General features: G+C 41.9%; 1 protein-coding gene across 1 annotated transcript in view; it reads left to right on the top strand.

Moving 5' to 3' along the window:
• Positions 1–27,448, top strand: part of LOC126106434 (aminopeptidase Ey-like) — a 210,366-nt gene that overhangs the window by 19,328 nt on the left and 163,590 nt on the right. Inside the window, exons 3-6 of the mRNA XM_049912747.1 lie at positions 4,793–5,055; positions 20,763–20,957; positions 23,080–23,235; positions 23,320–23,444. Of these exons, the coding sequence (XP_049768704.1) occupies positions 4,793–5,055; positions 20,763–20,957; positions 23,080–23,235; positions 23,320–23,444 (739 nt within the window). The remainder of the gene's footprint in view (positions 1–4,792; positions 5,056–20,762; positions 20,958–23,079; positions 23,236–23,319; positions 23,445–27,448) is intronic.

The raw sequence follows: 27,448 nt of genomic DNA on the forward strand, positions 1-27,448 counted from the left end.
TGACTGTTTCAGTATAAATGTGAGACGAGCTTAACTGTTGATATAGAAGTGGATAAACCGAGGCACTGTTAGGGATTGTGTTAAGCGCTAAAGGGATAAGAACGCGAAATAATTTTTACCATTGTTATTACAAAGTAACTTTTTCGTTTCATAACTGAGGTACTTTAACATCTGAAAAGCATTAAGAGATATGTGTTTGCATTATTTGTACGGTCAGTTTTATTTCATAACGAAGTCTGTTTTCTATGTCAGATTCCCATACCCGAGTCTGACAGCCGCAAAATAACTAAATTAACGATAAAAGAAGCAGTTTACGAAATTTTATAGGCGTTTTACAAAATCGTCTATAAATACTCGCACCTCTGAGTTAGCAGTATTCTTTTCTTCAACTGCTATCGACACTAACTCCACGCCACGCCAATCGACAGTCCTGTGGGGGGGGGGTCAACTTCGTCATGTACAGCCACTTTATCCACTGGCTGGTCGGCGAACCGCTGCTAGATGTGCTGCTACCGGAACTTCAACTGGAGCCAGCCAGCTGGTTCCACATCCAGGATGACTCCTTCTGGCATCAGGGAATCCGTAAGTGGTCTTGGGTTCGGAGCCAGAGAGCCAGTGCGCCAACACTTGACCGATTACCATAGCAGCCACCTGTCCACAGACTTGCCGGCAGACTGCCGACGCCTGACATTGGGACCACGTCCGTAGGGTTACACGCTGACACTACACTCAGTTGAGCTGGCACTCCTACCTGGCTGCCATGTGCCACTGTGGTCAAGTACACTGCTTTGTGCTTTGTGAGGTAGCCACACTCTCATGGGGTTCACTGGCATCGGCTAGTATACGAGCATCTAAATGAATAAAGAATGTATTTGCTAATGGAGCATTTCCGATTCCACGACTTCTGATGAATTGGCAGTTTGCACCCAACGTCCTGAATGCCATCCTGAATCCACTATCCTGATGTACAATAGTTTCTGCATCACCGATGCTGCTACACTTATGTCTGAAGTAGCCAGTGACAACAAGTTGCAACTTGGCTAATGAAGTACTTCCTGTCGTGCTCGACAGCGCCAAATCTGCCAGTCATTTCTAGATTTCTGTAATAAGTAAGAAGTCTGTTCCAAAATTCTAGGAGAGGGCAAGTGCCCCCTCTTGTGGCCCCTTGCTTATGTGGTGCACAGATCTGTTCATAAAAATAAAGAACACTTGTAATTTTGAGTGTTGTAGAATGATTAACACCATACTGACAGCATAAGGATGCACAGGTAAGCAACTGCTTAGAAGCAATCAGATATTAGGTAGAGCCACCCCCCTCTCTCCCCCACCCCGTCCTCAACAACACACCACATGACACGAGGGCATTACATGATAATACACTTAAAATAGTGGTACAGATATGGTTGAAAGAAAAGGTTCACAGTTCTTATTAAGATATTTTCGTCCCTCAAAAGAGCATAGCATGAGCCTTCATGTCACTTATTACCCTGCCCAAAAGCCTTAAACTTCAAAGACTGTCTGCAGTCTGAGAAGAAGGGAGTCTACGTGGTGGGTAATACATATCTCATTTTCTCCCACCTGCTCCCAGAAAACTAGGGTGACGTTCCGAACATCATCACGGATTTTTGGCGTGGGATCAGACCACTTTTCTCATATGGTCTATTTCGTCTGTGTGGTTTAGTCCTGTGTGCAGAAGGAGGCCAATCGAGAAGAGAACTCTCGTTCTGCTCTGCAAACCATTCCTCTATCGTCGCTGACACATGTGTAGGTGACCAGTCCTGCTGGAAAAACTTCTTCCTCAGAATATAGTTGTTCCACAGATGGGACCATAATATTACTCATAGTATGGGTATAGTGGGCAGCACTCTTCTAGCCCCAAAATGCCACAGGTATATGTCCACTATCAAGTGGGGTTGAAACAGACACTTTGCTCCTTTTATACTCGTGTCGGACCATTATTTGCTAAGGACAATACAGATTAATCGGAAATACAAATACAGATTCAAATACAAATACAGATTCATCCAATGACGATTGACATTAACCTCGCAAACGCTAATAGGCAGAGTGGATGATCATTACAAACTTCTCGTTGATAACTGCACGTTTGCTAAGTAGTCCACCTTTAAGAAGCAAACGCTGAACTATATCTACCGATCTGGGAAATGCAGCATATGTTTCAACTGCATCACGTTTAAAAAGCATTTCTCCATTACGTGTTGCCCCGGACAGGGTTTGTTCCACATCAAAGACCAATTCCCGTATGCCTACTCGATTCTCCAGTACCTCGATAATGTTTTATCCATGGTTGAGCATTGCACTCGGGAGTACCATCCCATGTCTCTGACTCCGTCAAATTTCCTTCCTTCGCAAGACCAGTTATGTGGTCACGAAAAGTCAGCTGATGATGAGGCATGGCATATGAATAATGTAAGATCAAATGGTTCAAATGGCTCTGAGCACTATGGGACTTAACATCTGAGGTCATCAGTCTCCTAGAACTTAGAACTACTTAAACCTAACTAAACTAAGGACATCACACACATCCATGCCCGAGGCAGGATTCGAACCTGCGACCGTAGCGATCGCGCGGTTCCAGACTGAAGCGCCTAGAACCGCTCGGCCACTCCGGCCGGCAATAATGTAAGTCGACTGAAAACGACGTGCTGCAGATATTTGACCTTTCTCATGTACTGTCATTGGCTATTATAGAACGAATGGTGCACATGCAGACCTAAGTCCTATGACAGACTGTCAGTCTGTTATCGCGTAAGATCAATGAAACTATGTAAATTATTCTCACATATTATGTCAAATAGAGGTAGTAAATTCAAGTTTTCGCCTCCTGGGGGTCACTCTTCACCAGAAGTAACTCCATCGATCAATAGCAAGAAATTAGGTGCACATCATCAAAATGTGTTTCATGTAATACAGTGGAGGGGTCCATTGACAACAAATCGTTGAATGGAAGAATGTGGCTCTTATGGTGGATAAAAAAAGAAATTTACTTGGATTCGAACATGAGGCATAAAAAAGCCTGCACTTTCTTTATTCAACTAGAGTGAGTATTTACGCTGAGGTGAGAGAAGTCGTGGGATAGAGATATGCATATATACAGATGGTGGTAGTATCGCATACACGATGTATAAAAGGGCAGTATATTGACAGAGCTGTCATTTGCACTCAGGTGATTCACATGAAAAGATGTACGACATGATTATGGCTGTACGACGGGAATCAACAGACTTTGGATGTCGAATGATATTTGGAGCTAGATGCATAGATCGTTCCATTTCGGAAATCATTTGAGAATTCAGTATTCCGTGATCCACAGTCTCAAGAGTATGGAGTATGCCAAGAATACTACATTTCAGACATGACCTCTCATTATAAACAAAGCAATGGCTGGTGGCCTTCATTTAAGAGCCGAGAGCAGTGGCATTTCCTAGAGTTGTCAACACTAACAGACAAGCAACACTGCGTGAAATAACCGCATAAATCACTCTGTGAGGTACGACAAATGCATCAGTTAGGACAGTGCTTCGAAATTTGGTGTTCATGGGCTATAGCAGCTGACGACCGATGTGAGTGCCTTTCAACAGCATGACATCGCCTGCAGCGCCTCTCCTGGGATCGTGACCATATCGATTGGACCCTAGATGACTGGAAAACCGTAGACTGGTCAGATGAATCCCGATTTCAGTTGCTGAGAGCTAATGGTAGGGTTCGACTGTCGCGCAGACTCCACGAAGCCATGTATGCAAGTTGTCAACAAGACACTGTTCAAGCTGGTGGCGGCTCCATAGTAGTGTGGGCTTTGTTTACATGGAATGGACTGCGTCCTCTGGATGTTCGGCTACTTGGAGACAGTTTGCAGTCATTCACGTACGTCATGTTTCCAAACAATGACGGACTTTTTACAGATGACAATGCACCGTGTCACGAGACCATAATTGTTCGCAATTTGTTTGAAGAACATTCTGGACAATTCGAGCGAATGATCTAGCCATGCAGTTCGTCTGACAAGAAACCTATCGAAAATTTATGGGACATAATTCAGAGGTCATTTCGTGCACAAAATCCTGCATTCGCAACACTTTCGTCATTGTGGATGGCTATAGGGGCAGCATGGCTCAATATTTCTGGGGTTACTTTCAGTGACTCGTTGAGTCCATGTCACGTCGGGTTTCTGCATCACAGCGAGCAAAAGGAGGTCTGATACGGTATTAGGAAGCATCCCATGACTTTGGTTACCTCAGAGAATATTTATTTAGTTAACATGCACTACATCTATAGATAATATCAGCATACTCTGTTTGTAGAAAAAAAAGTTGTGCATTCTTGGAACGAGTCTGAAATACGGACAAGATCAATTTCCTGTAATTTTTCAAATTAGAGAAGCGCGTGTTCCGAAGGTAAACAGAAAAATATGGAATGTTGAATTTCATTCACGTCCGGTGTGCTAAACTTTAACTCTGGTTCCAATTTCCGCCAGCCTATTTTTTTGATATCAATTGTAGATCTAATCTTTGCCTGTCCTGGGAAATGCATTCTTCTTAAAATATAGAGAAACATAGGAATGGGGTAAGTTTCATCCATGTTTTACAATATTTTGTCATTCGCCGTGTACATTTAACATTTTGAGACACACAGAAAGAGTGAATGATGTTGATACTTGTAGGCCTATCTGTACCTTCATTTCAATACAGTTGTGGTACTTACAAAGTTAATTGTATTTTTAAGGTTATTTATTTTAGTTTAGAAACATCGTATACAAAATTCTACGTTCCAGGACCATGGACGCAGCAAACGCGAGCTGAAAATCCCCGAGACAGGCACAGATGGCCCATACCTGCCACGGGATGTTACTCCAATTGGCTACCACGTGTGGTTGCAACCCATTCCACAGGAAGGATACTTTGCCGGTGTACTGGTAGTCAACATCTCCTGCTTGTCTCCAACAAAGACAGTGACTTTACATGCAGGAGAAAATTTAGAACCATTAAAGGCAGAAATGGAAGTCATCAGACCACAAGAGGGTTATGAAGACTACAGGTGTGCTTATCATTGTTAATACAGATTGTCTCCAACACAAATATACAACAACATAATGCATGTAATAGCCATTTCAGAATGTCTTAAATGGTTTTCACCAGTCAGTGGTCCTCTCTAGACATTCAGTAGATAAAAAGAAGAAATAAAGAGTCATTGTGTAACCTATGAAACCCGACAAGTAACTACATAATAATAAAGAAGAATTAAATAATTTTAGAATTATTACTGGCGACGGCTTATTAAGCACAAATATTGTCTGATGCCATCAGCGCTTTTGCATGATGCATGGCTTGTGACTCGAACACATCTCAACATTTCTAATTTTGCACTCTTCATCTTTTTCTTGATCCAAGTCAGTTTCAGACTATTCTTCCCCATTGTCAGTTTATGAACAAAGACAATATTTACAGTTGTATACGATATGCATATAAACTTTTGTCGAGTGATCAAGTGTCTGAATTAAAAACTTCCGTGTTGTGTTTTTGAGCATACTTCTTCTCTCAAAATTTTTCTGATACTGATCAAAACCATTACAAGGTCAATCCTACAGTACTGCAGAATATCAGTACGGTGTACTCCGCTCTCGAATGGCATACTGTGGATGAAGCAGATCAGCATGGTTTGCAGTAACAATTCTGTCAAGTGCACTTTGGAGGTCACCAATCATCCATGGTGGTAATATTAGGGCTGCACTCCTTTGTTACCAAGGACAGTCAATTGGACCCAAAAATGCGTACATACAACAGCGAAATGTTATCTCACTAGATAGCAAACTCGACAGTGTCCCTAAAAAAGATATTCAGTTGTAAATGCAGTGCTGCCATAGGTCAGTTAAGTATATTGTCAGGGTTTTAACGTGTTCTTAGAGGCCCCAAATGAACATGTGATGAAAATCAATCTCCATGTTGAACAGCAAATTATCTGTAAGAAGGACACTACCCAACTGCTCCTCAGTCCACTCAACATGACCAGGGCACAACATTCGTGGAGCCAAGTGGTGCCTTTGAGTGAGGGGAAAGCATCTGTTTCGTCACCCTGCACACAGAGCAACATCTCGAGGCTGTTACAGTCTAGCAGGAGATGTTTCACTCAGAGATTTCCCCATGATCTCTCGTGTGGACATGCACTGCGCTGGTTGGAAGTTTTTGGGCAGTTATGGCGAGCAAATGATCCGATCATTGGGCTGTACCACTTGACTAATCTCACTCATTCAGCTGCTAAATTTTTACTCCTTATTGTAAATTTCTCCTCAGCTGTGAAATGATGATTCTAGTGACATTTCACTCATATTACCAAGTCGTTCTGGCTGTGGCTGGGCTTTTGTATTCTCCGCACTTCATGCTTTCAATTACTATTCAAGTACTATTTGCCAAGTTCAAAGTGTGACCTATGAAGCGCTGCAGGTCCACTATGCGGTTTTGTGCCAGTGTAACGAGTATTTCAAATTCACCCTGTTGTTTTGACACAATTTGATTTGCTATGACACAGTGTGCCGCAAAGAGTTTATGAGCACTAGTAATACATCTTCAGTTCGAACAATTTCCAAACTATGGACCAACTACAGGTGGTAATTTACTAAAGATTTTTAGGGAGTTGGCTCTTGATGAGCGAATGCTTGTACCAGCATGTATCTTGGAATAGCAGTTTCAAATGTCCTCTCATGCTCTGCTGGTAAATTAGCACACTGGACTAAAAATTACTCATCCTTCAGAAGACATCACCCTAATGCTATCTCACACCGCCTGTAGCATTGATAACGGCATCAGTTCGACGAGGAAGAGATTCCACAAATTTCTTCAGGTTTTCCGTGTACAGCGGAGGCTACTCATTGATGATTATACCTTGTGGAGCTACTAAAATTAAGGGATGTTGACTGCTATGTTCTCTCGCTGTTCCAAATAGTACCAGACTTTTTCCATGGGATTACTCGTAAAGTAGTGTGATTTAGTTTGCCAGTGCAAGTGTGATACGATGCCAGTAGTAGGGTAGTGGCAGCATCGGTGCAATTTTGATATCAAATTGATATGCAAATTAGTTAAATTGATCAATAATCCCCTCCCCTCCGTCCCCAACCACTCCCAACCCCGTCCACTACTATGCCCACCACCGGATGATGTCACATGTTTTTTCCAGCCTACACATGGGCCCCAACGCCTCCCCCCCTGGCCGGCCGTGGTGGCCAAGCGGTTAAAGGCGCTACAGTCTGGAACCGCGCGGCCGCTACGGTCGCAGGTTCGAATCCTGCCTCGGGCATGGATGTGTGTGATGTCCTTAGGTTAGTTAGGTTTAAGTAGTTCTAAGTTCTAGGGGACTGATGACCTTAGAAGTTAAGTCCCATAGTGCTCAGAGCCATTTGAACCTCCCCCCTGCCCCTACCCTCCCCCACGTACCCTATTGACCAGAATTTCGAATTTTGACGGAAATTTCGAACTTTGGTGGGGATTTCGAATTTTGGTAGGAATTTCTTTGTCCCAGGGCTGTGCTGACATCCCACCCGACCCTCACCCTGGAAATGGCAGGAATTAAAAATGGTGCTGCTCAGCCTCCTGGACGGAAAGCCCAAGTGCACCCCCTAAACACAATTATACCACCAGAAGTGCTTGGAATTGACGGGAAATTAAAATTGACGGTGCCCTTTCTGGAGCTCGAACCCTGGTCCTCCTGGACGGAAAGCCCAAGTGCACCCCCCAAACACAATTATACTACCAGAAGTGCTTGGGATTGACGGGAAATTAAAATTGACAGTGCCCTTTCTGGAGCTCGATCCTGGTCCTCCTGGACGGAAAGCCCAAGTGCACCCCCCAAACACAATTATACCACCAGAGGTGCTTGGAATTGATTGGAAATTAAAAATGGTGGTGCCCTTTTAGGGGCTTGAGCCCTGATTCTACTGGAAGGAAAGCCCAAGTGCACCCCCAAAACATGGAAAATGTCCAGATGAAGGAGAGGAAGGTTAGGTTAGTGTACTTCATTTATTTTGGTTGGGAAAATGAAGTAAAGATAGGTCCTAATTACATAATTAATCATAAAAATCGGACCTAATTATACAACTATACGTGTAGTGCTACACATGGTCACAATACAACTCAAAAACTAATGATACCATACTACTGGTGTTATCCTGCTGTGAAAAAAAATCGCAATACCACTCGAAACTAGTGACAGACACACTAAAACTCTACCCTTCACCTACAAGCTGGTGGGAAAACGGCAGAGGTGTAGGGCACTATCTTTATTCTTTTTGGCTGGAACTATGTTCAACTGATGAGATGCTGGCGTTGGACAGAGAGGAGTTTAAAAAGTGTATTACATGTAAGCATACAGTATCTATCGTTTGACGGCAGAGTTCGCTAGAGATGCCTGCTCAAAAACCACCCTGCAGGCCAGGTAACCAAAGCTAATATGCGCTACCACAACTGATGGAAAAAATGCATCACAGTTCTAATTACACTTCAAAATTGTCATGAAAAAGCCAGCACTTGTAATGACTGGGTCATAATGCAACACATATACTGGGAAAAATCGTCGTCCTAAAAGACTGCAGAGTGGGCAACAGTTGAACGTGTGTTCTCCTCAATGTACTGCCGAAAATCGAGGCGCTTCATCTCTCACCTCTCTCCCTCCATCTCTCCCTAAATCTACCTATGGGGAGGCCAGCTGATCCGCCGAAAGCCTTGCGGAATGAGCTGCCTGGTGTCCACACTAGGTTGTCCGCCCTTTGCTGTTTTTCTGCGGCCCCACTGCAATCCCTCTGTGGCTGCTGGCCTCACCAGGCCCTCTGGCCCTCTGCCATCCTTTGTGGTACACGACATGCCTTGAGGAAATAGTTTTAGCCAACACAAAAGGGAAATTTAGCTGCACCACCCCGCCCCTCCAGAGAATGCTACAGATGGCTATTTCAAAGTCTGCTGCTTGGAAAACAGGAAGCCTTCCACCTAAAGCGACTGCAGCCTCACACCACAGTGTCTTCAGTACAATGTTCTTCGGCGGGCACACTCCTGGGCAGTCAGACTTATCGATGCTGACAAAAGCTGCACATAGAATAGAATCCGTCAGGGCAAAACCGTGATAAATGAGGGCTATCTTGACTGTGGGTTGTTTGTCTAAAGGGACAGCCACGACTTCTTAGGAAACTCTGCCACCACGCCATTCCGAGCACTGGATTATAACGTTTGTGTTTAACATCAACACGACTCCCATAATAATGTAACTATTAAAAAGTGACAGCAGTTCGAATATTCACGTTGATGGGGAGACACGGATAATGAACAACATGTACAAGGGTCAAGAGGGTATAATAAAAGTGGACGTTCTAGATTAAAAAGGGTGTAAGACATGAATGTAGTCTTTCGCCCCTACTGTTCAATCTGTACGTCGAGGAAGCAGCGATGGGGATAAAATAATGGTTCAGAGGTGGAATTAAAATTTAAGGCAAAGGTATATCAGTGATACGATTTGCTGAATGCAGTGCTATCCAGAGTGAAAGTGAGAAAGAATTACATGATATACTGAATGGAATGAACAGTCCAACGAGTACAGAATATGGATTGAGAGTAAATCCAAGAATGACTAAAGTAATGAGAAGTAGAAATGAGGAGAGCGAGAAGTTTAACATTAGGATCGATGGTCATGAAGTAGATTAAGTTAACGAATTCTACTACGTAGACATAGAAATAAGCAATGATGGACAGCGCAAGGAGGACATCAAAAGCAAACTAGCAGAAAAAAAACAAGAAAAAAATTGCGCTCAATATCAAGAAGATCCCCTTCCAGTTCTTCTTCTTCGTCCTCTGTTGGCTGGAAGAGCTCTCCTATGGATAGCAACAGGAAGTTACACCACTGCACTTTCTTTATTTGTAATTGTATACCAGTTGATTGAAGATGTCACAACTAGGTTACTTACCTCCAACAAACTTCACAGTATCTGCTGTTGATATTGTTTCTTCTTTCTCTTCTTCTTCTTCTTCTTCTTCTTCTTCTTCTTCTTCAACTGCACCCACCCACACAAACATATGGATGGGTATCACCTCCTCATCGAAATGAGCTGGAACAAAATGAAAGAACCACAATCGCAGTCTTTCGGACTACATATGTATGTGCAGAAACATAAACATGGGACTGATGCTAATTAGGGAGAAAGAGGTACTTACAGAAAATTTTGGTAACTCCAGTGTCACTTCAGATCCCAGACTGACTCGTGGTGACTGTTGACGACGGACAGAGCCATGGATGGTTGGGGTGAGTAGGGGGTCGAGCACATCCCTTATTGGATGAGATGTCCTGGAGTTAACGTACTAGCTGTGAGTGGGGATGTCTGGTCTGGCTGAATAAGTCTGAATGGTTAACTTATGTCATGCAGCTGTACAACAGACCTTTTTCAGCAAACCTGAACTGATAATACTGTAGGTTGGCCAATGCAATATTTCCTTTAGTGCTGAAAAAGTGTAGATAAAGGGGGCTGTTTTGAGTCTCTTAGAAAAATGTGTATGTAAGCGGAGATGTTTCAGTGTCTTAGAAAAATATGTATACAAGCGGAGCGTTTCAGTTGCTGACAGCCTGCATATGCATATTGTGAGTGCGGAGGAGGGGAGGGGGAGTTTCATCCCATTCTTAATGGTACCCACACAGATTGTCCTCAGAATCCAGGAAAGTGTAGACCAGAAGGAGAGTTACTTTTACATGTGATGCCGCCAAATAAGACATAACGAGGGTTTTTTTTTCCTGCCCGCCCACATGGCCATGTGGAGAGTGTGGAGCAGGCATCTGCACTTGTAACTGACAAAGACGTACAAGCGTGATCGCTGCTCCTTGTGTCTACAGCCTGCTCGCCATGGCAGCAGCAATATCTCCCTCTCTGTACTACTCTGTACTTGGGATGTAACAAGAGTCTCTTGGCCAACTGATTGGCGTTGTAATCAGAGAGAGAATTTAACTGCATATTTACCCTCTCAATAGTAACCGAGAGTATAGCACTCATCGGATTCCGTTTTGTAAGACTCATCTGTCATTCAGTTTGATTTCGTTTGGCGGCTATCCAGCTGAGGAGGTGAATAACTTCGCTCCCACGTCACTAGGAGTGTAGTGTCATGGTGATGTAATGAATTGAGTCAGGCCGGTACAATAAATGAGCATGCTCGTTCCAGTCAAAGTTAGTAAACAATGTTTTAGCGCTCTTCAATACGTTTTAGATACCCATCAACCGACACATACACATTGATCATTAACCATGTAGTTGACTATCGTTTGATGAACACTGGTTAACCATCGAATTCGTCTGATCTGAATGCCAGTTCTACTGTTCTGGTTGGGAGCTACTTTCTATGGGATGGAAATACGCTGTCCATATCATGTAGTGTCAGACACTTGTATTTTACAACACTAGTTCGAGAGGGTCTTGGTGTAACACCAGACAATCGCTACCCTGTCGCTGTGGAAGTGAGATTAACTGTATATGTCTTCACTTTCGGATAGCTGTTGGAGCCACTCTACAATACCGCACATTCTTCCAGCTTCCATATGTTGCGAAGTTAACCAATTTTTTTTTTTTTTTTTTGTCAATGAGAAACATCACCTCTGTGCTTTATTTCTACCACCTGTGTGTTGTGGGAGCTGCATGGCTTATGCTGTGCGTTGTTCAGCTTTCTGTGAGAGCCAAAGAATCGAAATGTGTTAATGTCGGTTTAGCAGTAGCTGACGCGGACCTGTAAGTCATGGTAGAAAATAACAAAGTGTATGGCTGTGTATACGGATTGAATATGTTACACCTGAAGAAACGATGTATTAAACTGCTTATGAAGGAACAATACAGGAGTCTTCTCATATGTACAGGGTTATTACAAATGATTGAAGCGATTTCACAGCTCTACAATAACTTTATTATTTGAGATATTTTCACAATGCTTTGCACACACATACAAAAACTCAAAAAGTTTTTTTAGGCATTCACAAATGTTCGATATGTGCCCCTTTAGTGATTCGGCAGACATCAAGCCGATAATCAAGTTCCTCCCACACTCGGCGCAGCATGTCCCCATCTATGAGTTTGAAAGCATCGTTGATGCGAGCTCGCAGTTCTGGCACGTTTCTTGGTAGAGGAGGTTTAAACACTGAATCTTTCACATAACCCCACAGAAATAAATCGCATCGGGTTAAGTCGGGAGAGCGTGGAGGCCATGACATGAATTGCTGATCATGATCACCACGACCGATCCATCGGTTTTCCAATCTCCTGTTTAAGAAATGCCGAACATCATGATGGAAGTGCGGTGGAGCACCATCCTGTTGAAAGATGAAGTCGGCGCTGTCGGTCTCCAGTTGTGGTATGAGCCAATTTTCCAGCATGTTCAGATACACGTGTCCTGTAACGTTTTTTTCGCAGAAGAAAAAGGGGCCGTAAACTTTAAACCGTGAGATTGCACAAAACACATTAACTTTTGGTGAATTGCGAATTTGCTGCACGAATGCGTGAGGATTCTCTACTGCCCAGGTTCGCACATTGTGTCTGTTCACTTCACCATTAAGAAAAAATGTTGCTTCATCACTGAAAACAAGTTTCGCACTGAACGCATCCTCTTCCATGAGCTGTTGCAACCGCGCCGAAAATTCAAAGCGTTTGACTTTGTCGTCGGGTGTCAGGGCTTGTAGCAATTGTAAACGGTAAGGCTTCTGCTTTAGCCTTTTCCGTAAGATTTTCCAAACCGTCAGCTGTGGTACGTTTAGCTCCCTGCTTGCTTTATTCGTCGACTTCCACGGGCTACGCGTGAAACTTGCCCGCACGCGTTCAACCATTTCTTCGCTCACTGCAGGCCAACCCATTGATTTCCCTTTACAGAGGCATCCAGAAGCTTTAAACTGCGCATACCATCGCCGAATGGAGTTAGCAGTTGGTGGATCTTTGTTGAAATTCGTCCTGAAGTGTCGTTGCACTGTTATGACTGACTGATGTGAGTGCATTTCATACACGACATACGCTTTCTCGGCTCCTGTCGCCATTTTGTCTCACTGCGCTCTCGAGCGCTCTGGCGGCAGAAACCTGAATTGCGGCTTTAGCCGAACAAAACTTTATGAGTTTTTCTACGTGTCTGTAGTGTGTCGTGACCATATGTCAATGAATGGGGCTACAGTGAATTTATGAAATCGCTTCAATCATTTGTAATAGCCCTGTATACGGTCTTCCTCCAGTACAGATGACAGACAGTAATTGTTTTTCAATATATCAGAAGAGAGAGATGCAGTGAAGTCTTATATAAGGTTCTATTACAAGGAATGCTAAACTGGCTAAATTTTGGATGCAAATATTTCCCTCAAAACTACACAGCTTTTGCTCATAAAACTAACAGGAATCGCCTGTCTCTATTCTCGTGGACTCATGACTGTTTTCTTCTTTTTCTTCTTCTTCTTATTATTATTATCGTCACAATTGCGTGTTTAAAAAATAGGCATTATTTCATACTTCATAACCTCTAATTATAAAGTATACACCACTTGAAATATAGCTCATTGTGCAACCTAGAAATGATGTTGTTTTTTTCTGACATGTGAGTAGACTGCGTGAGACAGGTTGTGTTGATTTAATTGCTTACAAAACTAGAATTCTAGAACCTGCTACTGTATGACAGAAACTTTACAGACATGTCGGTTGAGGTGAGTTATGCATCAAAAATTTCAAATGTAAGCATGCAGATGGTGATGTAATGGAAGAGACATGTGGTAGAATCTTATAGGAGTTTGTATTACAAGACAGACTCTCACGATTTGTTTCGTAAACGCCTGTATGATATAGCATCGCGATGGTAAAACGAGACCTGCCATAATGTAGAAAACAGCTATGTCCTCTTGAATTATAGCTTGTTGTTGTGAGATGTAAAATGACTATTTTTTCCGACATGCTAATGGCGTGAAAGATTGTATTCTCCAACGTTATTTCATGTGCCTGAAATGTTTGTAATAAACACGTGATAGTCTGTGATCGGCGTAGGTGCACTTCGCTGGATGTCGCAAATTATATCCTGCAGTTGAACGTAAAAACTGTACCGATTTTGTTCATGAAACTAAAAGAAAATGGTCTGTGCTTGTTTTCGTGGAAATAAGACATCTATTATCATCACGATTGTGTTTTCCTTTTTTAATAGTTACTTTATTATGGGAGTCGCGCTGATGTTAAATACAAACGTTATAATCCAGTGCTCGGAATCGCGTGGTGGCCGAATTCCCTAAGAGCTCACGGCTGTCCCTTTAGACAAACAATTAGCAGTCAGGATAGCCCTCATTTATCACTGTTTTGCCCTGAGAGATGTCGGCGTCATACTCTATTCTATGTGCAGCTTTTGCCGGCGTGGATAACTCTGACAGCCCAGCAGTGTGCTCGCCGGAGTGCATTGTACTGAAGACAGTGCGGTGTGAGGCGGTGGTCGCTTTATTCGGAAGGCTTCCTGTTTTCCAACCAGCAGACTTTGAAAAAGCCATCTGGCGAGTTCTCCGGGGGGGGGGGGGAGGGGTTGTGCTGCTAATTTCCCTTTTGTGTAGGCTAAGATCGTCGCCTTAATGCAAGCAAACGTTAAAACCTGCGAAGATCCCAGCGAGGATCCCCCCCACTCTACCTCCCTGCGGCACTCACCCCGCACTCAGCTCGCCCACGACGGGTCCTCACCCCACCCCCATACCTCGCTCACGAACGGGACCTCACCCCACCCCTATAGTTCCCTCACAACGGAGGACCGGAAACAGTACCTGCATTTGTGTATGGAAAACACGACTGTCTTCATAACGTTTTTGTTATCAGTATGATTTTTATATTCTTCATTTCTTTAGGTCTAATGAGTCAAGCTACATTTTATAAACATAAAAATATTGAGTCAAGTGAGGATATTGTAAACAAGTAGGCCTGTCTATTCTTATTAGATTATTGCTTCTATTCCGTAGCAGAATATTTTGGATGTTTGAGATACAGAGACTAGAAACAAGATAGTGAAGCTAATGCAAATAGTGCAAGCTATTTGGTGGATAAAGCTTACATTTATGTCTCTACTGACATAACACAGTATTTTTAGTGTGCTGTTTTGGTTTGTGTTTGTTCTGTGTCTTATAATCTGGAAAGAATTTTTTTGGATGAATAAAAGAAATAAACTCTGTTGCCATCTGCGGCATCGTAAGCTTTTATTACCGACATACGTAACATTTCCAACCACATTATTTGCGAAGTGTAGTTTCCCCGAAAGATCACGTTATATTAAGCGATTAATTTGATGATAATTGGCTCACATTATAATTAACAGACAGCACGTTTGTACTTCGCTTTCATTTATTATTTTAAATCATTCGTGATTTTTTGTTCCGCTTGTTGTAAATACCATTAGGTACCGGAAATCCATTTTAAGTTATAGACACTTCTACTTCATCAATAACACACAGTTATAATCGTAGTCGTGTCTGTAAACGTTTACATTAATACCTGAAACTTAAAGTCTTTGCATTATACGTTGGAAATTGTTCATTTTCTAGTTCTCGTTCTAGGACTAACATATCTGCGACGATGTGTATCGTTTTGCTCCGGTTGGGCGGAGCATCTTGCTGATCAGGGGTGGAGCTTAAGTGGGGTGGGCGGGGACTATGTGTCGGGATCTTCGCAGGTTTTAAGCTCATGTCTTAATGCATGACGCATACCGCAAAGGATGGCAGAGGGCCTGGTGAGACCAGGGGACACAGAGGGGTGGTACTGAGGCCACAGAAGGCCCAGCGGACAGCTCGTGCCGCGAGGCGTTCGGTAGAGCAGTTCGCCATTTGAAAAAACCTGTATCCTCCCCGTAGGTGGTTGGAGGGAAGGAGGGTACCTGCTTGTTACACTACCATCGAGAGTGCTTCCAAGCGAATACTGTACTCTTTTGAGGGAGATGAATAATGTTTTGTATAGTAAGCTTATTTTTTTATACAGATGCAGCGTGAGAACTTCCTTATTTAAAAAAAATCATACAACAGAGAGTGTTGGAGATATCGTTGTAGTTCTCTTTTCTTTAAACAAAGGTATATTTAAAGTTTTAGAAAATGATATACTGAACGTGGCCTTCGATCTGCTCAGTGCATTTGGAGAGTCGAAATGGAAAGCTTCGGTCCACTTTGTCCAGTATGTCTCTGTCTGTGTTGGCAATAGCAGCATCAATATTGTTCCGCAGCTCACCCAGGGTATGTGGACGATTTGTGTACACCATTGATTTGAGACAGCCCCATAAGAAAAAGTCACAGTGGGCTAAATCTGGTGAGCTTGCTAGCCACTGAAGATCGCTCCTCAAAGAGATGAGACGTTCAGGGAAGTGTTCACTAAAGAGATTCGTTGATATTCACGCAGTATGAGCCCTGGCTCTGTCTTGTTGGAACTAGACATCCCCCCATATCCATTTCTTCAATTAGCAAAGAAAATACTCCTCAGTCATCTATATATAAAGGTCAGAAGTGACAGTAACAGGCCTATCGCTCCCTTCGAAAAACCGTGGGGTAATAATGCCAATTTTGGATAATACACACCAAACAGTCACATGTTCTGTATGTAGGGGCAGATCATGAAGTTTACGGCGATTTGTGCCATTCCAATATCGCGTGTTTGGTTTATTCACGGGTCCAGAAAAATGAAAATGTGCATCGTCGCTGAAGTACACAAAGGCACTATGAGGCAGGTTTTCGATCAAAGATTCACATGCATTTCTTCGTGAAACAAAATCTAGTGTATTAAGTGTGTGCACCACTGCTACTTTGTGTGGATGAAATCTAAGGTCTTAATAAAGAATTAGTCTCACTGTGAGATCAGAAATTGCAAGAGGAGATTTCAAAATCACTAGCCTTCCTTTCTCGATGTTTCCTGGCGTCTTTGTGTTCTTGGAGATCCTGGTTTCTTTTTCTGCTCACTATAAGTGTCCATAAACGTGTCCATCCACATAAGAGTCACTTTCGATCTGGAACATAACCTGCATATGCGATATTAAATTCCCTGTTAAACGCACACTGGGTTGCGATGACCGAATGGCTATTGGAAAAGTAAGTCGCCACTGTGAACGCGCGCTCATCTCTCGTCAACTGCGTGATCACTACTAAACTAACATTTACAACAACGTTTTAAATGCTCTGTCACACACATCGATGAGTAATGGCAGCTGTATGGCGCGCGTTTCAAATAAGGAAGTTCCCGCGCCGCACTCTTTATTAAAATACACTGCCTGACCCGAAAGACCTGGTCAGATGTCCATGTAACTTAGTACACGCACACACCATCGGTGGGTATATAAATGATTAGAGTTATAATTCTCTGTGACAGCTAGAACAGCCATCAGAGTGCTTTGGTGGTATCCACCTTCAGTGTTATCAGACCTCGTAGGGTATATAAGGGGCGAGGACAGCGTTAGATGTTCAGTGATCACTGTGAAGGACACGGAGATTCTGCGTACTCATGCGATACAGCGTTATCAGCACGCTTATAAAGTTATTAAGGGGCCATATTACGGGTCTCCAGTTTTCTGGCTGGCTGAATCATGTAACATCCAGAATTGTTAAGTATTCGGATGTGACAGTGGCTCAGTGTTGGACTGCAAGGAAACGTGAGGGCAAATATACTCGCCAGCAAGGTTCCAGTCGACCACTTCCGGCCATCACTAGCGAGGATCGCTGTATTGTACGTGGAGCACATCATAGTCTCTGCCTACTTGCGACTGCCCTCCAACAACAAGAAGTGGACTCTCTGCACCATTATGTGCCAGCCTACACCATTGGACAGAGACCAGCAGCAGTCAGAGTCCCATCCATAGTCTGCCGTTAACACCACAACACAGACTGTTGCATTTAGAGAGGTGCCATGACTGGGAAGCACGGAGTGCTGATGAATGGCGTTGCAATGTGTCGAGCGATTAATCACGGTTCTGCACTACGTCAGCTGACCAGCGTCCGCCAGTACGGTGGCGACCTAGGGAGAGGTCCCACGCTTCCAATGTTTTGCAGAGACACAAACTGTTAATCCTAACGCCATCATGTGGGAGTCCAACGGTTATGACCTCAGATTACAGCTGGCAATGACGGCACAACGATATGTCTCAGCCATCCCGAGCCCCATGTGTTACCTCTCATGCGACAGTATCATGGTGTGAGTTTTCAACAGGACAATGCTCGTCGACACAGGGTACATGTTTCTATGAACTGTCTGCGTGATGTTATGATGCTCCTGTGGTCACCAAGATACCCAGACTTGTCCCTGACAGAACAGGTCTGGGACCAGCTCGGGCATCAATTCTGTCCCAATGCCAGTATCAAGGATATCAAGGACCAGTTACAACAGTTTTAGGCCAGTGTGTCTCCGGAGAAGATACATTGGCCTTATGGGTCCGTTCCCAACCGAATTAGAGCATGCATCCTCGCCAGAGGCGGTACAGTGTCATACTGACAAGTGGACTCATACTGCCAAGTTCTTTCTAAAGTTGGCTCGACACTTTAATCACTGAAATAACATCACATACCCTCCCAACTCGTGAAGTTTCAATCATTTTCTCTTCCTTTTCTGGGTGCTTCACTTTTCTTGTCAGGCAATGTAATTTTTATTCATTTTAGCGTACAGGGATGTGCGATATACTGTATGCATAGACTTACAGTTGTGAATAGCTTAAGTTTTCTTAACAGCACATGGCAGTGGCCCTCTGGTTTGCTGTATTTGCGTAATATCACTGGTATGTGAAGGTGTCTTCATACCATCAGACTACAACAAACATGAAACTGGAACTGTAAAAACTCTGTATCCTTAGATATTTAGTAATACGATATTGCAGTGTCTGTGTTTTACGATGCAAAGTTCCTGTTGACATGCAAGCATGTCCGAAGAAAAAGGCACTGTGACGACTACAGCGTTTGTGAAATACATGAAATGTATTCACATTTGCAAATACGCACAACCATCACCAGTGAAATGCATGGAAATTTGGGTCTGGCCGTGGGTCATGCCCGGAGAGGCTAATGGTATGGCGACCGCTCCCGGTAAGCCGAAAATATGGGTTCGAGCCCCAGTCTGGCACAAAATCATTATTGTCGTTCCATTATACATCTGAAGGCTGTACATATTCGCATATGCAAATAAATTTCACGTATTTAATAATACGTCTACCTATTTCCATGAGGTATTATTTCACAAATATGGCTAATATGTTCTCTCCAGGTTAACATGGAATCAATATGAAACCACGAAATTTTTATTAAAGTTCTTCATGATTTTCTTGTTAGTCTGATCAGAAGATGATGGATCTGATCTGTGTTGCAAAGAAATTTATTATCAGATAATCAGTCCACTGTAACAGTATCTAGAGTTCGGGGTCATAAACTGCTGCATTTTAATATAGCGAACAGGTATGTATTCGTAAATGACTTATACATAAATCACTGCAGTAATGGTAGAAGTATGTAACTCCATATCGACTGCAACAGCTTCTCTTAGATGGATCGAAAAAATAGGTTCAAATGGTTCTGAGCACTATGGGACTCAACTGCTGTGGTCATCAGTCCCCTAGAACTTAGAACTACTTAAACCTAACTAACCTAAGGACAGCACACAACACCCAGCCATCACGAGGCAGAGAAAATCCCTGACCCCGCCGGGAATCGAACCCGGGAACCCGGGCGTGGGAAGCGAGAACGCTACCGCACGACCACGAGATGCGGGCGAAAACATAGGTCCTGTATTCTGTTGCATACTGGTGCAACTGGCGACTCTCCACTTTTTATGGGCCTCATAGCCTTCGAATGCCATGACCAGCTTTTTCCTAAGCCCGCGATCTTATGGAACATGTCATAATTGACCTCGAATACAGATACAAATGCAGGTGGAACAACAACTCTCAAAAACGCTGCAAATATTGATATTATTCATCTTGAAGTGTGCCAAAATGTTCTTAGGAACTTACATATAATCTCAGTGAGTCCATGCTTCACAAATATGAACCAGTTTTATAGGATCACGGTTATCACACACGTATTGGGTGACAGTAGTAATGGGTGCTTTGTTTATTTTTAAGTTATTTGGCTTGTACTAAAATTTTTCTCTCGTGGCTTGAGTCATTCAGAGAAGATTCACAGAGTACATTTGTCTGTATAGTGTAGTTGGTAAATTGCCCACCTATGAGTGAAATATAAGGTACCACGTCTTGTCTAATTCGCGAATAACGACAATCAGAGTAACTGTAACACATTACGGAGACATGGGTACGCAAATAGAAATCACAAAACGCAGTGAAGAAACACGTGTTTTATGGTGGCCTCAGGCATTGAATTGGATATTGATATGAGCCTATGTGCTGCCATATGAACTTCTCCATTCTGCATTTTCGTCTGTTATACTGTATCCACTGGTAATACTGGTGGTGCTAATAGCAGTAGTAGTAGTAGATTGTTCATCCAGAAACAAGATAAGTTGCAAGGATTTCGTCAGAAAACATATAGCATAAGAAATACAATACAACAGCGTATAGTACCTCTCACAGTGCAACAGTGCATAATACCCTCCACAATATGGCATTCAAAATTACTTATACAAATGTTATACAGTACAAAAATGTATGAAAAACGTATTTTATATGGAATACATACAATTGATATTTACATATAAACAAAATCTGTGTTCTAACATATTTATTAAAATATTCGTCAGATTAAGTAGTTCTGATGTTCACTGACATAACATGAATTCACAGGGAAATAAAGAGTGTGTCTGTCCAGAGAGTACGAAGGGTATCTCCTGAGGACTGGTGCGAGATAACTGTATCAGACCAACTGCAGAAGGGCGTTTTCTATCAGCTGAGAATGGAATTTAAGGGAACTCTCGGAAACGAAACTTCTGAATCAGGAATATTCGTTGGCACCTACAATGAAGATCAGTCAGATGACAGGTATGTCTGTAATATATAACTATTTCACACAAAATCTTCGATTAATATCTTGTAATCAAAAGTCCATGTAACTATCATTTGGTGTCACAACACATTTAAATCAAGAGGAATTTCCAACTCTAATATTCGAGACAATGCTGGAGAATTTGACAGAATAGCTACTAAACGCTGAAGATGCAGATTCATGTTTCAGTTTTGAACTTACAGGTCGTTTTACTGGTTCGTACCATAAAATACTCAGCACCAGGCAAGCAGCGTAGTTATTTGAGAATCAAACAGTAGTTGGACTAAGGGCATCTGTAGAGAGGTTCTAGCAAGCTGCAAGGTGCAGAGCACAGGATTTATAAATGCAGTCTTAAATCCCATGGTTTTCAAAATTTTGCTCTACGTCTGCCCTTTTCTGTAGTTTCATTGCCATCTTTACCTACAGGCGAAATTAAACACACTAGTCAGATACAGGCGACAACAGTGCATCGTCACAAGGACGTAGTACTGAGAGCCATCCTGCATTGTAGCCGAACCAAGCGGCAGAGTGTATAGATTCACCTTTTGTCATCGGTCTGTTCCTGAACCATAAAATACAACATTTCTTTCGTAACTGTGTCAAAATATAAATTTATTTTTTCAAAGCATAGACGTACATTGTTCAAGTGTTTTATGTATATTCATTCAAGCATGCATCGCTGTTATGTGATAAGAGACGTGATCAAAAAATATTTTGAATGAATTTTTTTAGCAGCAACTGCTAACGCTACTACTATTTCATGTAATTTGTCCGATGGCCTGATTCATTGAGATAGGCAGCGTCATGTTGGAACACTTTGACTTGTCAGTAAGCATTTAAAGAAGTCAGAGTGAGGTTGCGTTTACCGTATCTGTCGCGCAACATGGATTTCGAACAATGTGTGAACATTATGTTCTGTTTCAAGTTCTAAAAAAGTGGCAAATAAACTCATGAAATATTGAAATTTTTGTATGGCGATAGGTCTGTAGCTCTGGATACTGTTTACAAGTGACATGAGCGATTTAGAAGCAGAAATGAGTCGGTATAAGGCGAGCAACGTTCGGTACGTCCATTAACCTCAAAAACGGAAGAAAACGTACAAAAATGAAAACAAATTGTTCCTTTAAACAGGCGAATAACTATTGAAAAACTTACTGCAGAACCTAACATCTCGTAAAGGTCCAGGCAAATCATTTGAACTGATAATTCGCAAATGGCACTAGTGAGTGCAAAATTTCTTCCCAGACTTTTAAATGACGAACAGATGGAGTATCATGTGTCAGGATAATCTTCAGAACCGCACTTCATGTCTAAAATTGTAGCTAGAGCTGAAACTTTGTTTATGGGTGTAACCCCACTAATAAAATGCCGAGTTCCTAATGGAAAACGAGTAATCTCCTCACCCTAACAAGACATGCCAGTCAAAATCAAATCTCAAATTCATACTCATTGTTGAGGGCTTAATGCGATTATGGTTCGTTCCAAGAGAAATAATTGCACATGCCGAAGTTTACAATGGTATACTGCAACATTTGCGTAACAATGTAGGAAGAAAGAGACCAGAAAATGGTTCAATGGTTTCCTTCTTCATCATGACAATGTGCTGTGCAACACCTATCTGTTGATTCGCAAGTTTTTGGCTGAAAAAAGTGTTCCTGTCTGTCAACATCCACCTAACTCACCAGTTTTAACACCTGCAACATCTGGCTCTTCCAGAAGATTGAAATCGTGTATAAAGGAAAACGTTTTGACAGTATTCCTGGTATTCACAAGACGATGACAGAGCAGTTGAACGCCCTTCCAAAAGAAGCCTTCCAGAAATACTTCCAGTCATGGATTCAATGTTGAAATAAGTGTACTGCTAGCGAAGGACAGTGCTTTGAAGGCGATTAAATCAAATCCCATGTAAGCTTATTACTTTGCTTCTAATAAAATTATTCACCATATTTTTGATCACACTTCGTCTATCCTAGTGTGAGGTCACAACATAGAAAAGTTACTTGACACGTCAGTCTCCAAAATATCTATATCTGTTACACTGATAGATGATCATTTGATGATTATACTGGATCACTTTGTTAACCAAAAATGCGATATAAGTATTCTTATTATTTTCAGGTGGTTTGTAGGTACCGATATGCGACAAAATAAGGCTCGAGAAGTATTTCCTTGCTTTGATGAATTTCAATACAAAGCTCCTTTCACCATTAGTATTGGTCGTCCAGAAGAGATGAGATCCCTGTCCAATATGAAACTTCGTAAAACTGAGAAACAGTAAGTATTAATTCATTCATATAAATGTTAAATCTATTATTAAAGCCTGTCGACCACTAAGCTACAAAAATCTATGTTTTGTAGGGCGGATCGTTCTGGATGGGTCTGGGATCACTTTGAAAGGTCGCCACCAATGTCTCCATTCTCAGTGAATTTCTTTATTTATGATCGAGACGTTATCGTTCCGCTCGAGCCAAGAGATGACCTTGGTAAGTAATAATAGTACTGCATTCGAGCATTATTGCCGGTATACTATATTATACTTCTAGTTTGCACAGACATAAAAGTGGGATTTTGTTCAAAAATTCAAGTACGTTAGAGGCCACGCAGAAAGCATCACGAGTAATGATAACCATGATTAAAGATAGGTGACACATATCATTATATTTGTCTAAGGCATTTGGAATGTCTATTGACATTTAAAAAGCTTTAAACTACTGTACAAATCAAGAAAGGCTGTTACTTTTTTTTTTTTTTAAAAAAAAAGAGATATTTATCTCCTAATACGAGGTTAACTCAAAAATATCAGCACATTTTTCTTATTTTTTTACAGCAATAGCACAAAATTTACAATGACAGCTTTTTTCAACATCCATCGTTGCAAAAGCTTTCCAATAGTCTCAAAAATAGATTTTCGATTGAATCTATGGTCTCTAAAAATATCAGACAAACTAAAATCAATGAGGCGAAATTAGGAGTGTATGTAGCTGCGCCAACACCTCGAAATGCGTGCTCCGAGGAGTTTGAATGATATGGATGGTGATATGATGTGGACGTGCATTGCATGGAGAAAACGAATGCTCTTTGATAATAGGTCTCGCGTTTCTTTCGAAGTACAGGCTACAGCTCGTTCTAAAGCATATCTTGGTAAAGTTTATTAATTCGCTCTTTTTCAGGTATTGCCCTAGAACTGGTCCTTGTGGATCGCAAAAAACTGTGAACACCACTTTTCATGCAGATGCTTCAGGCTTCAGTTTCTTTTTGTCAGGAGATCTGGGCTGCTCGCAGTCCAAGATTTGGAGTTTGCTCTCTGAACCCATGAGTCACCATTAGTGACGATTAATTTTAAAAATGTTCCACAATCATTTGTTTGATAGTCCTATAGCTGCTGACAGATTCTCACATGATTACGGTTGTGCTCTTCATTAAGTTGTTTTGGGACTCATCTTTCATAGATTTAACGGAAGTTGACACTGTATTGTCATACGCAGAACCATGGATAATGTGCATTTGGTTTGCCACTACCTGGACTCTCACTCATCAGTTACTCAAAATCATTACATAGACTTGTTCAATGTTGTCATTAATAGTGGATGTTGCTGGACGTCCTGCTCTTTCATCAAGTCTCAAGTTTGTTCGGTTGCTTTTGAATTGCACAGTCCACTTGTAAACACTTCACTGTGGTAAGCATTGCCCATATATTGCGCTAAAAGTCTTCGATGAATTCAGCTCCTCATACAACTACAGAACACAAAAAAACGGGTTACAAAACACTGTTTTTCATTGACATAACCATGTTTACTTTGCAAGACGAACTGATATGACAACACTGAAAACTGCCACAAACAGACACTATGAATCAGGACACAAAAGAATTAAATACATCAGCTGTCGGTAAGTATGGATTTATATGAATGAGGCAAGCTGAAAATTTGTGCCAGACTGGGATTCGAACCTGGGTCTACTGCTTACTAGGCAGATGTGCTGACCACTTTAATTTTCAACTGACATTTAAAAGTAATAAAGCAAATTATAATTAATTACAAGTTCCTTGGCATTTTAGAAAAAAAATCCAAGTCTAAACCAGATAGTGATGTTCGTCACTTGATCGTATTTGTTTTCCAAAGATCAAATTGTCTCTCGTTTCTTCATGTTCTGAAATCGCATCATAGAAAATGGAGTTCACATGACTGTTCTTCTGAGGAAGTTGGCGTATGTATCATAATAATTATTCATGCGTAGTAGCTTGTGATGCTGGTCGGAAATGTACGTCCAAAAATCTCCTTCGCACCTTTCTTTACTGGACAGCAGGTAAAATACCGCGTGTCCCTTCAACCAGTTGACGGCGTTTTTCTTCCAGGTGGGGTATAGCTCCTCTTCCGGGTATAAAAGGCACGCTGGCGTTATCAAATACGGCGGTTTTCTCTGCATAGTTGCTAATTTTTTTCTAATTGACAACCATATATTATTCGCATTTCCACATAGAAATTGATGTTCATCTGTATCAATCAAACACCATTCAGACACACATGCGTTACCCCAGCATGCTTCCCATCAGACTCAAATTCTCAACTTATACCACACACTACTGATGTAGTGCCCCGCTAATTAGCCTTATTACTCGTGGCACCTCTCTGATTTCCAAAAGAACAGACACCACATATATAGTTGATGGCCACTGGTCCGTTCAGTGCAGATGCACACAAAGCTCGAGCTCTTGCGGGCACTGGTGAGATCTGCGAGTAATGAGGCTAACCAGCAGGTGTTCTACACCAGTAATTTGACATATACGTTGAGAATTTGTGTCTGACAGAGAGCTTGCTAGGGGAGTCCGTGCAGTTGTGGTGGCCACTGTGTTCAGATGGCGTAGTGGTCAGCATATCTTCCTAGCAAACAGGAGATTTGATCTCCAATTCCAGCCTGGTATTAGTTTTCAACTTGCCCCATTTATATAAATCAGTGCTCTCTGGCAGCAAATGTCTTCAATTCCTCTGTGTCTTAATTAGAATGAAAGTGCAGATACCTATTAACATGCCCTATGTCTTTTCAGATGCTCTTCACACACAGAAACATACATTGGTGCGCAAAACTTAAGGATGAAAGTGACTTTCTCATGATGTGCCACTGCCAAGCAATATAGCTCGATTAAACTTGGACTGAACATAGAAAGAATTGCAACAGCATAGTAGAGAAAGTAACTGAAAACAAAGACTATAATTATACAGAAATGAAATGAAATGATCGTATGGCATTGTTGGCCGGGAGGCCCCATTATACAGAAGTCACCCCATTCGCGAGAGTTGGCAGGATGGACAGGCCAGTATATGTACCGAATATTGTTTCGTTCCAAGAGCTCAACCATCTGCACAGTTTGATGTGGTCACACATTGTCATCCATAAACATGAAGTTGGGCACAAATGCATCCATAAAAACAAGCGCATAGGGAAAGAGTACACTGTCACTATTACGTTGACTGCCGAGTATACCATGTTCGAAGATTTGGACGTCAGTTTGCCCATGTAACACTATGCCTCCCCATACCACAACACCTGGACAACCAAAAGATAACATTCGATACTTTTTGGGATGCTTGTAAAATGATGCTTGTAAAAAGATGCTTGTAAAATGTAAAAAGTGTGACTGCTGAATGAGCCAGGCCTAGTAGAAATAAGTGGGGGAAGAAACTAATAATGAGTGGGACATTACTGTGAATGGGGATAAAATGCCTAAAAGGAACTAACGTCTAGGGAAAGTACAAGGAAAATATTATCCCAAAAATAATACTCTAGTATTAGAGATCCACAGCATAAATATGTATGAACAATGCCCTCATTGCTCATTGCTCCTTTAGCCGTGTCATCTATACAGGCCTGCTTGACAGCGTAACCGGAACTAATCCATCTTTTGTCAAGCCACACCACTTCATAGATATTTATGCTGTGGATCTCCTTCGGCATCGCCATGCAATTATATCCTCCCTCTCCATCAACAGCTTACGGCCACAGAAATGTCCACAGTGAAAGCCAGGGATGTGTACAGCCGTGGACAAAGATGTGCAACTGTCTTGAAAAAGTCCTGGCTCTTTAAGTGTGACCAGTAACATCCTGAGCGTCGATTCTTCCTTCCTACGATAATAATCGTAAACATGATGACAAATTGCATCCTCTACAAACGAAACAAAGTTGAAAATTCACTTATCCAAACGACATATTTCCCCAGGGATATTAAGTTTTAATGGTTCTCCCGTCTCTTTTTCTTTTTTTTTCTTTTATTTCCTTCCCAGTCTTCAAAACGGCGATTTTTGTCTATCTGCTACAGCAGTTGTCAATCATTTTGGCCATGGAACGCAGGGGGCCACCATCAATTTTTTTCATTTTCAATGTAGGCACATAACACACAAACCAGGATCTTAAGGCGGTAGCAAAGAAAAAATATTCTAATATGCTTTACACATTAACCCCCTTTCTGTGACAATCAAACAAAACTTATTTG

Source organism: Schistocerca cancellata, chromosome 1 (genome assembly GCF_023864275.1).
Source record: "Schistocerca cancellata isolate TAMUIC-IGC-003103 chromosome 1, iqSchCanc2.1, whole genome shotgun sequence".
NCBI lineage: Eukaryota > Metazoa > Arthropoda > Insecta > Orthoptera > Acrididae > Schistocerca > Schistocerca cancellata.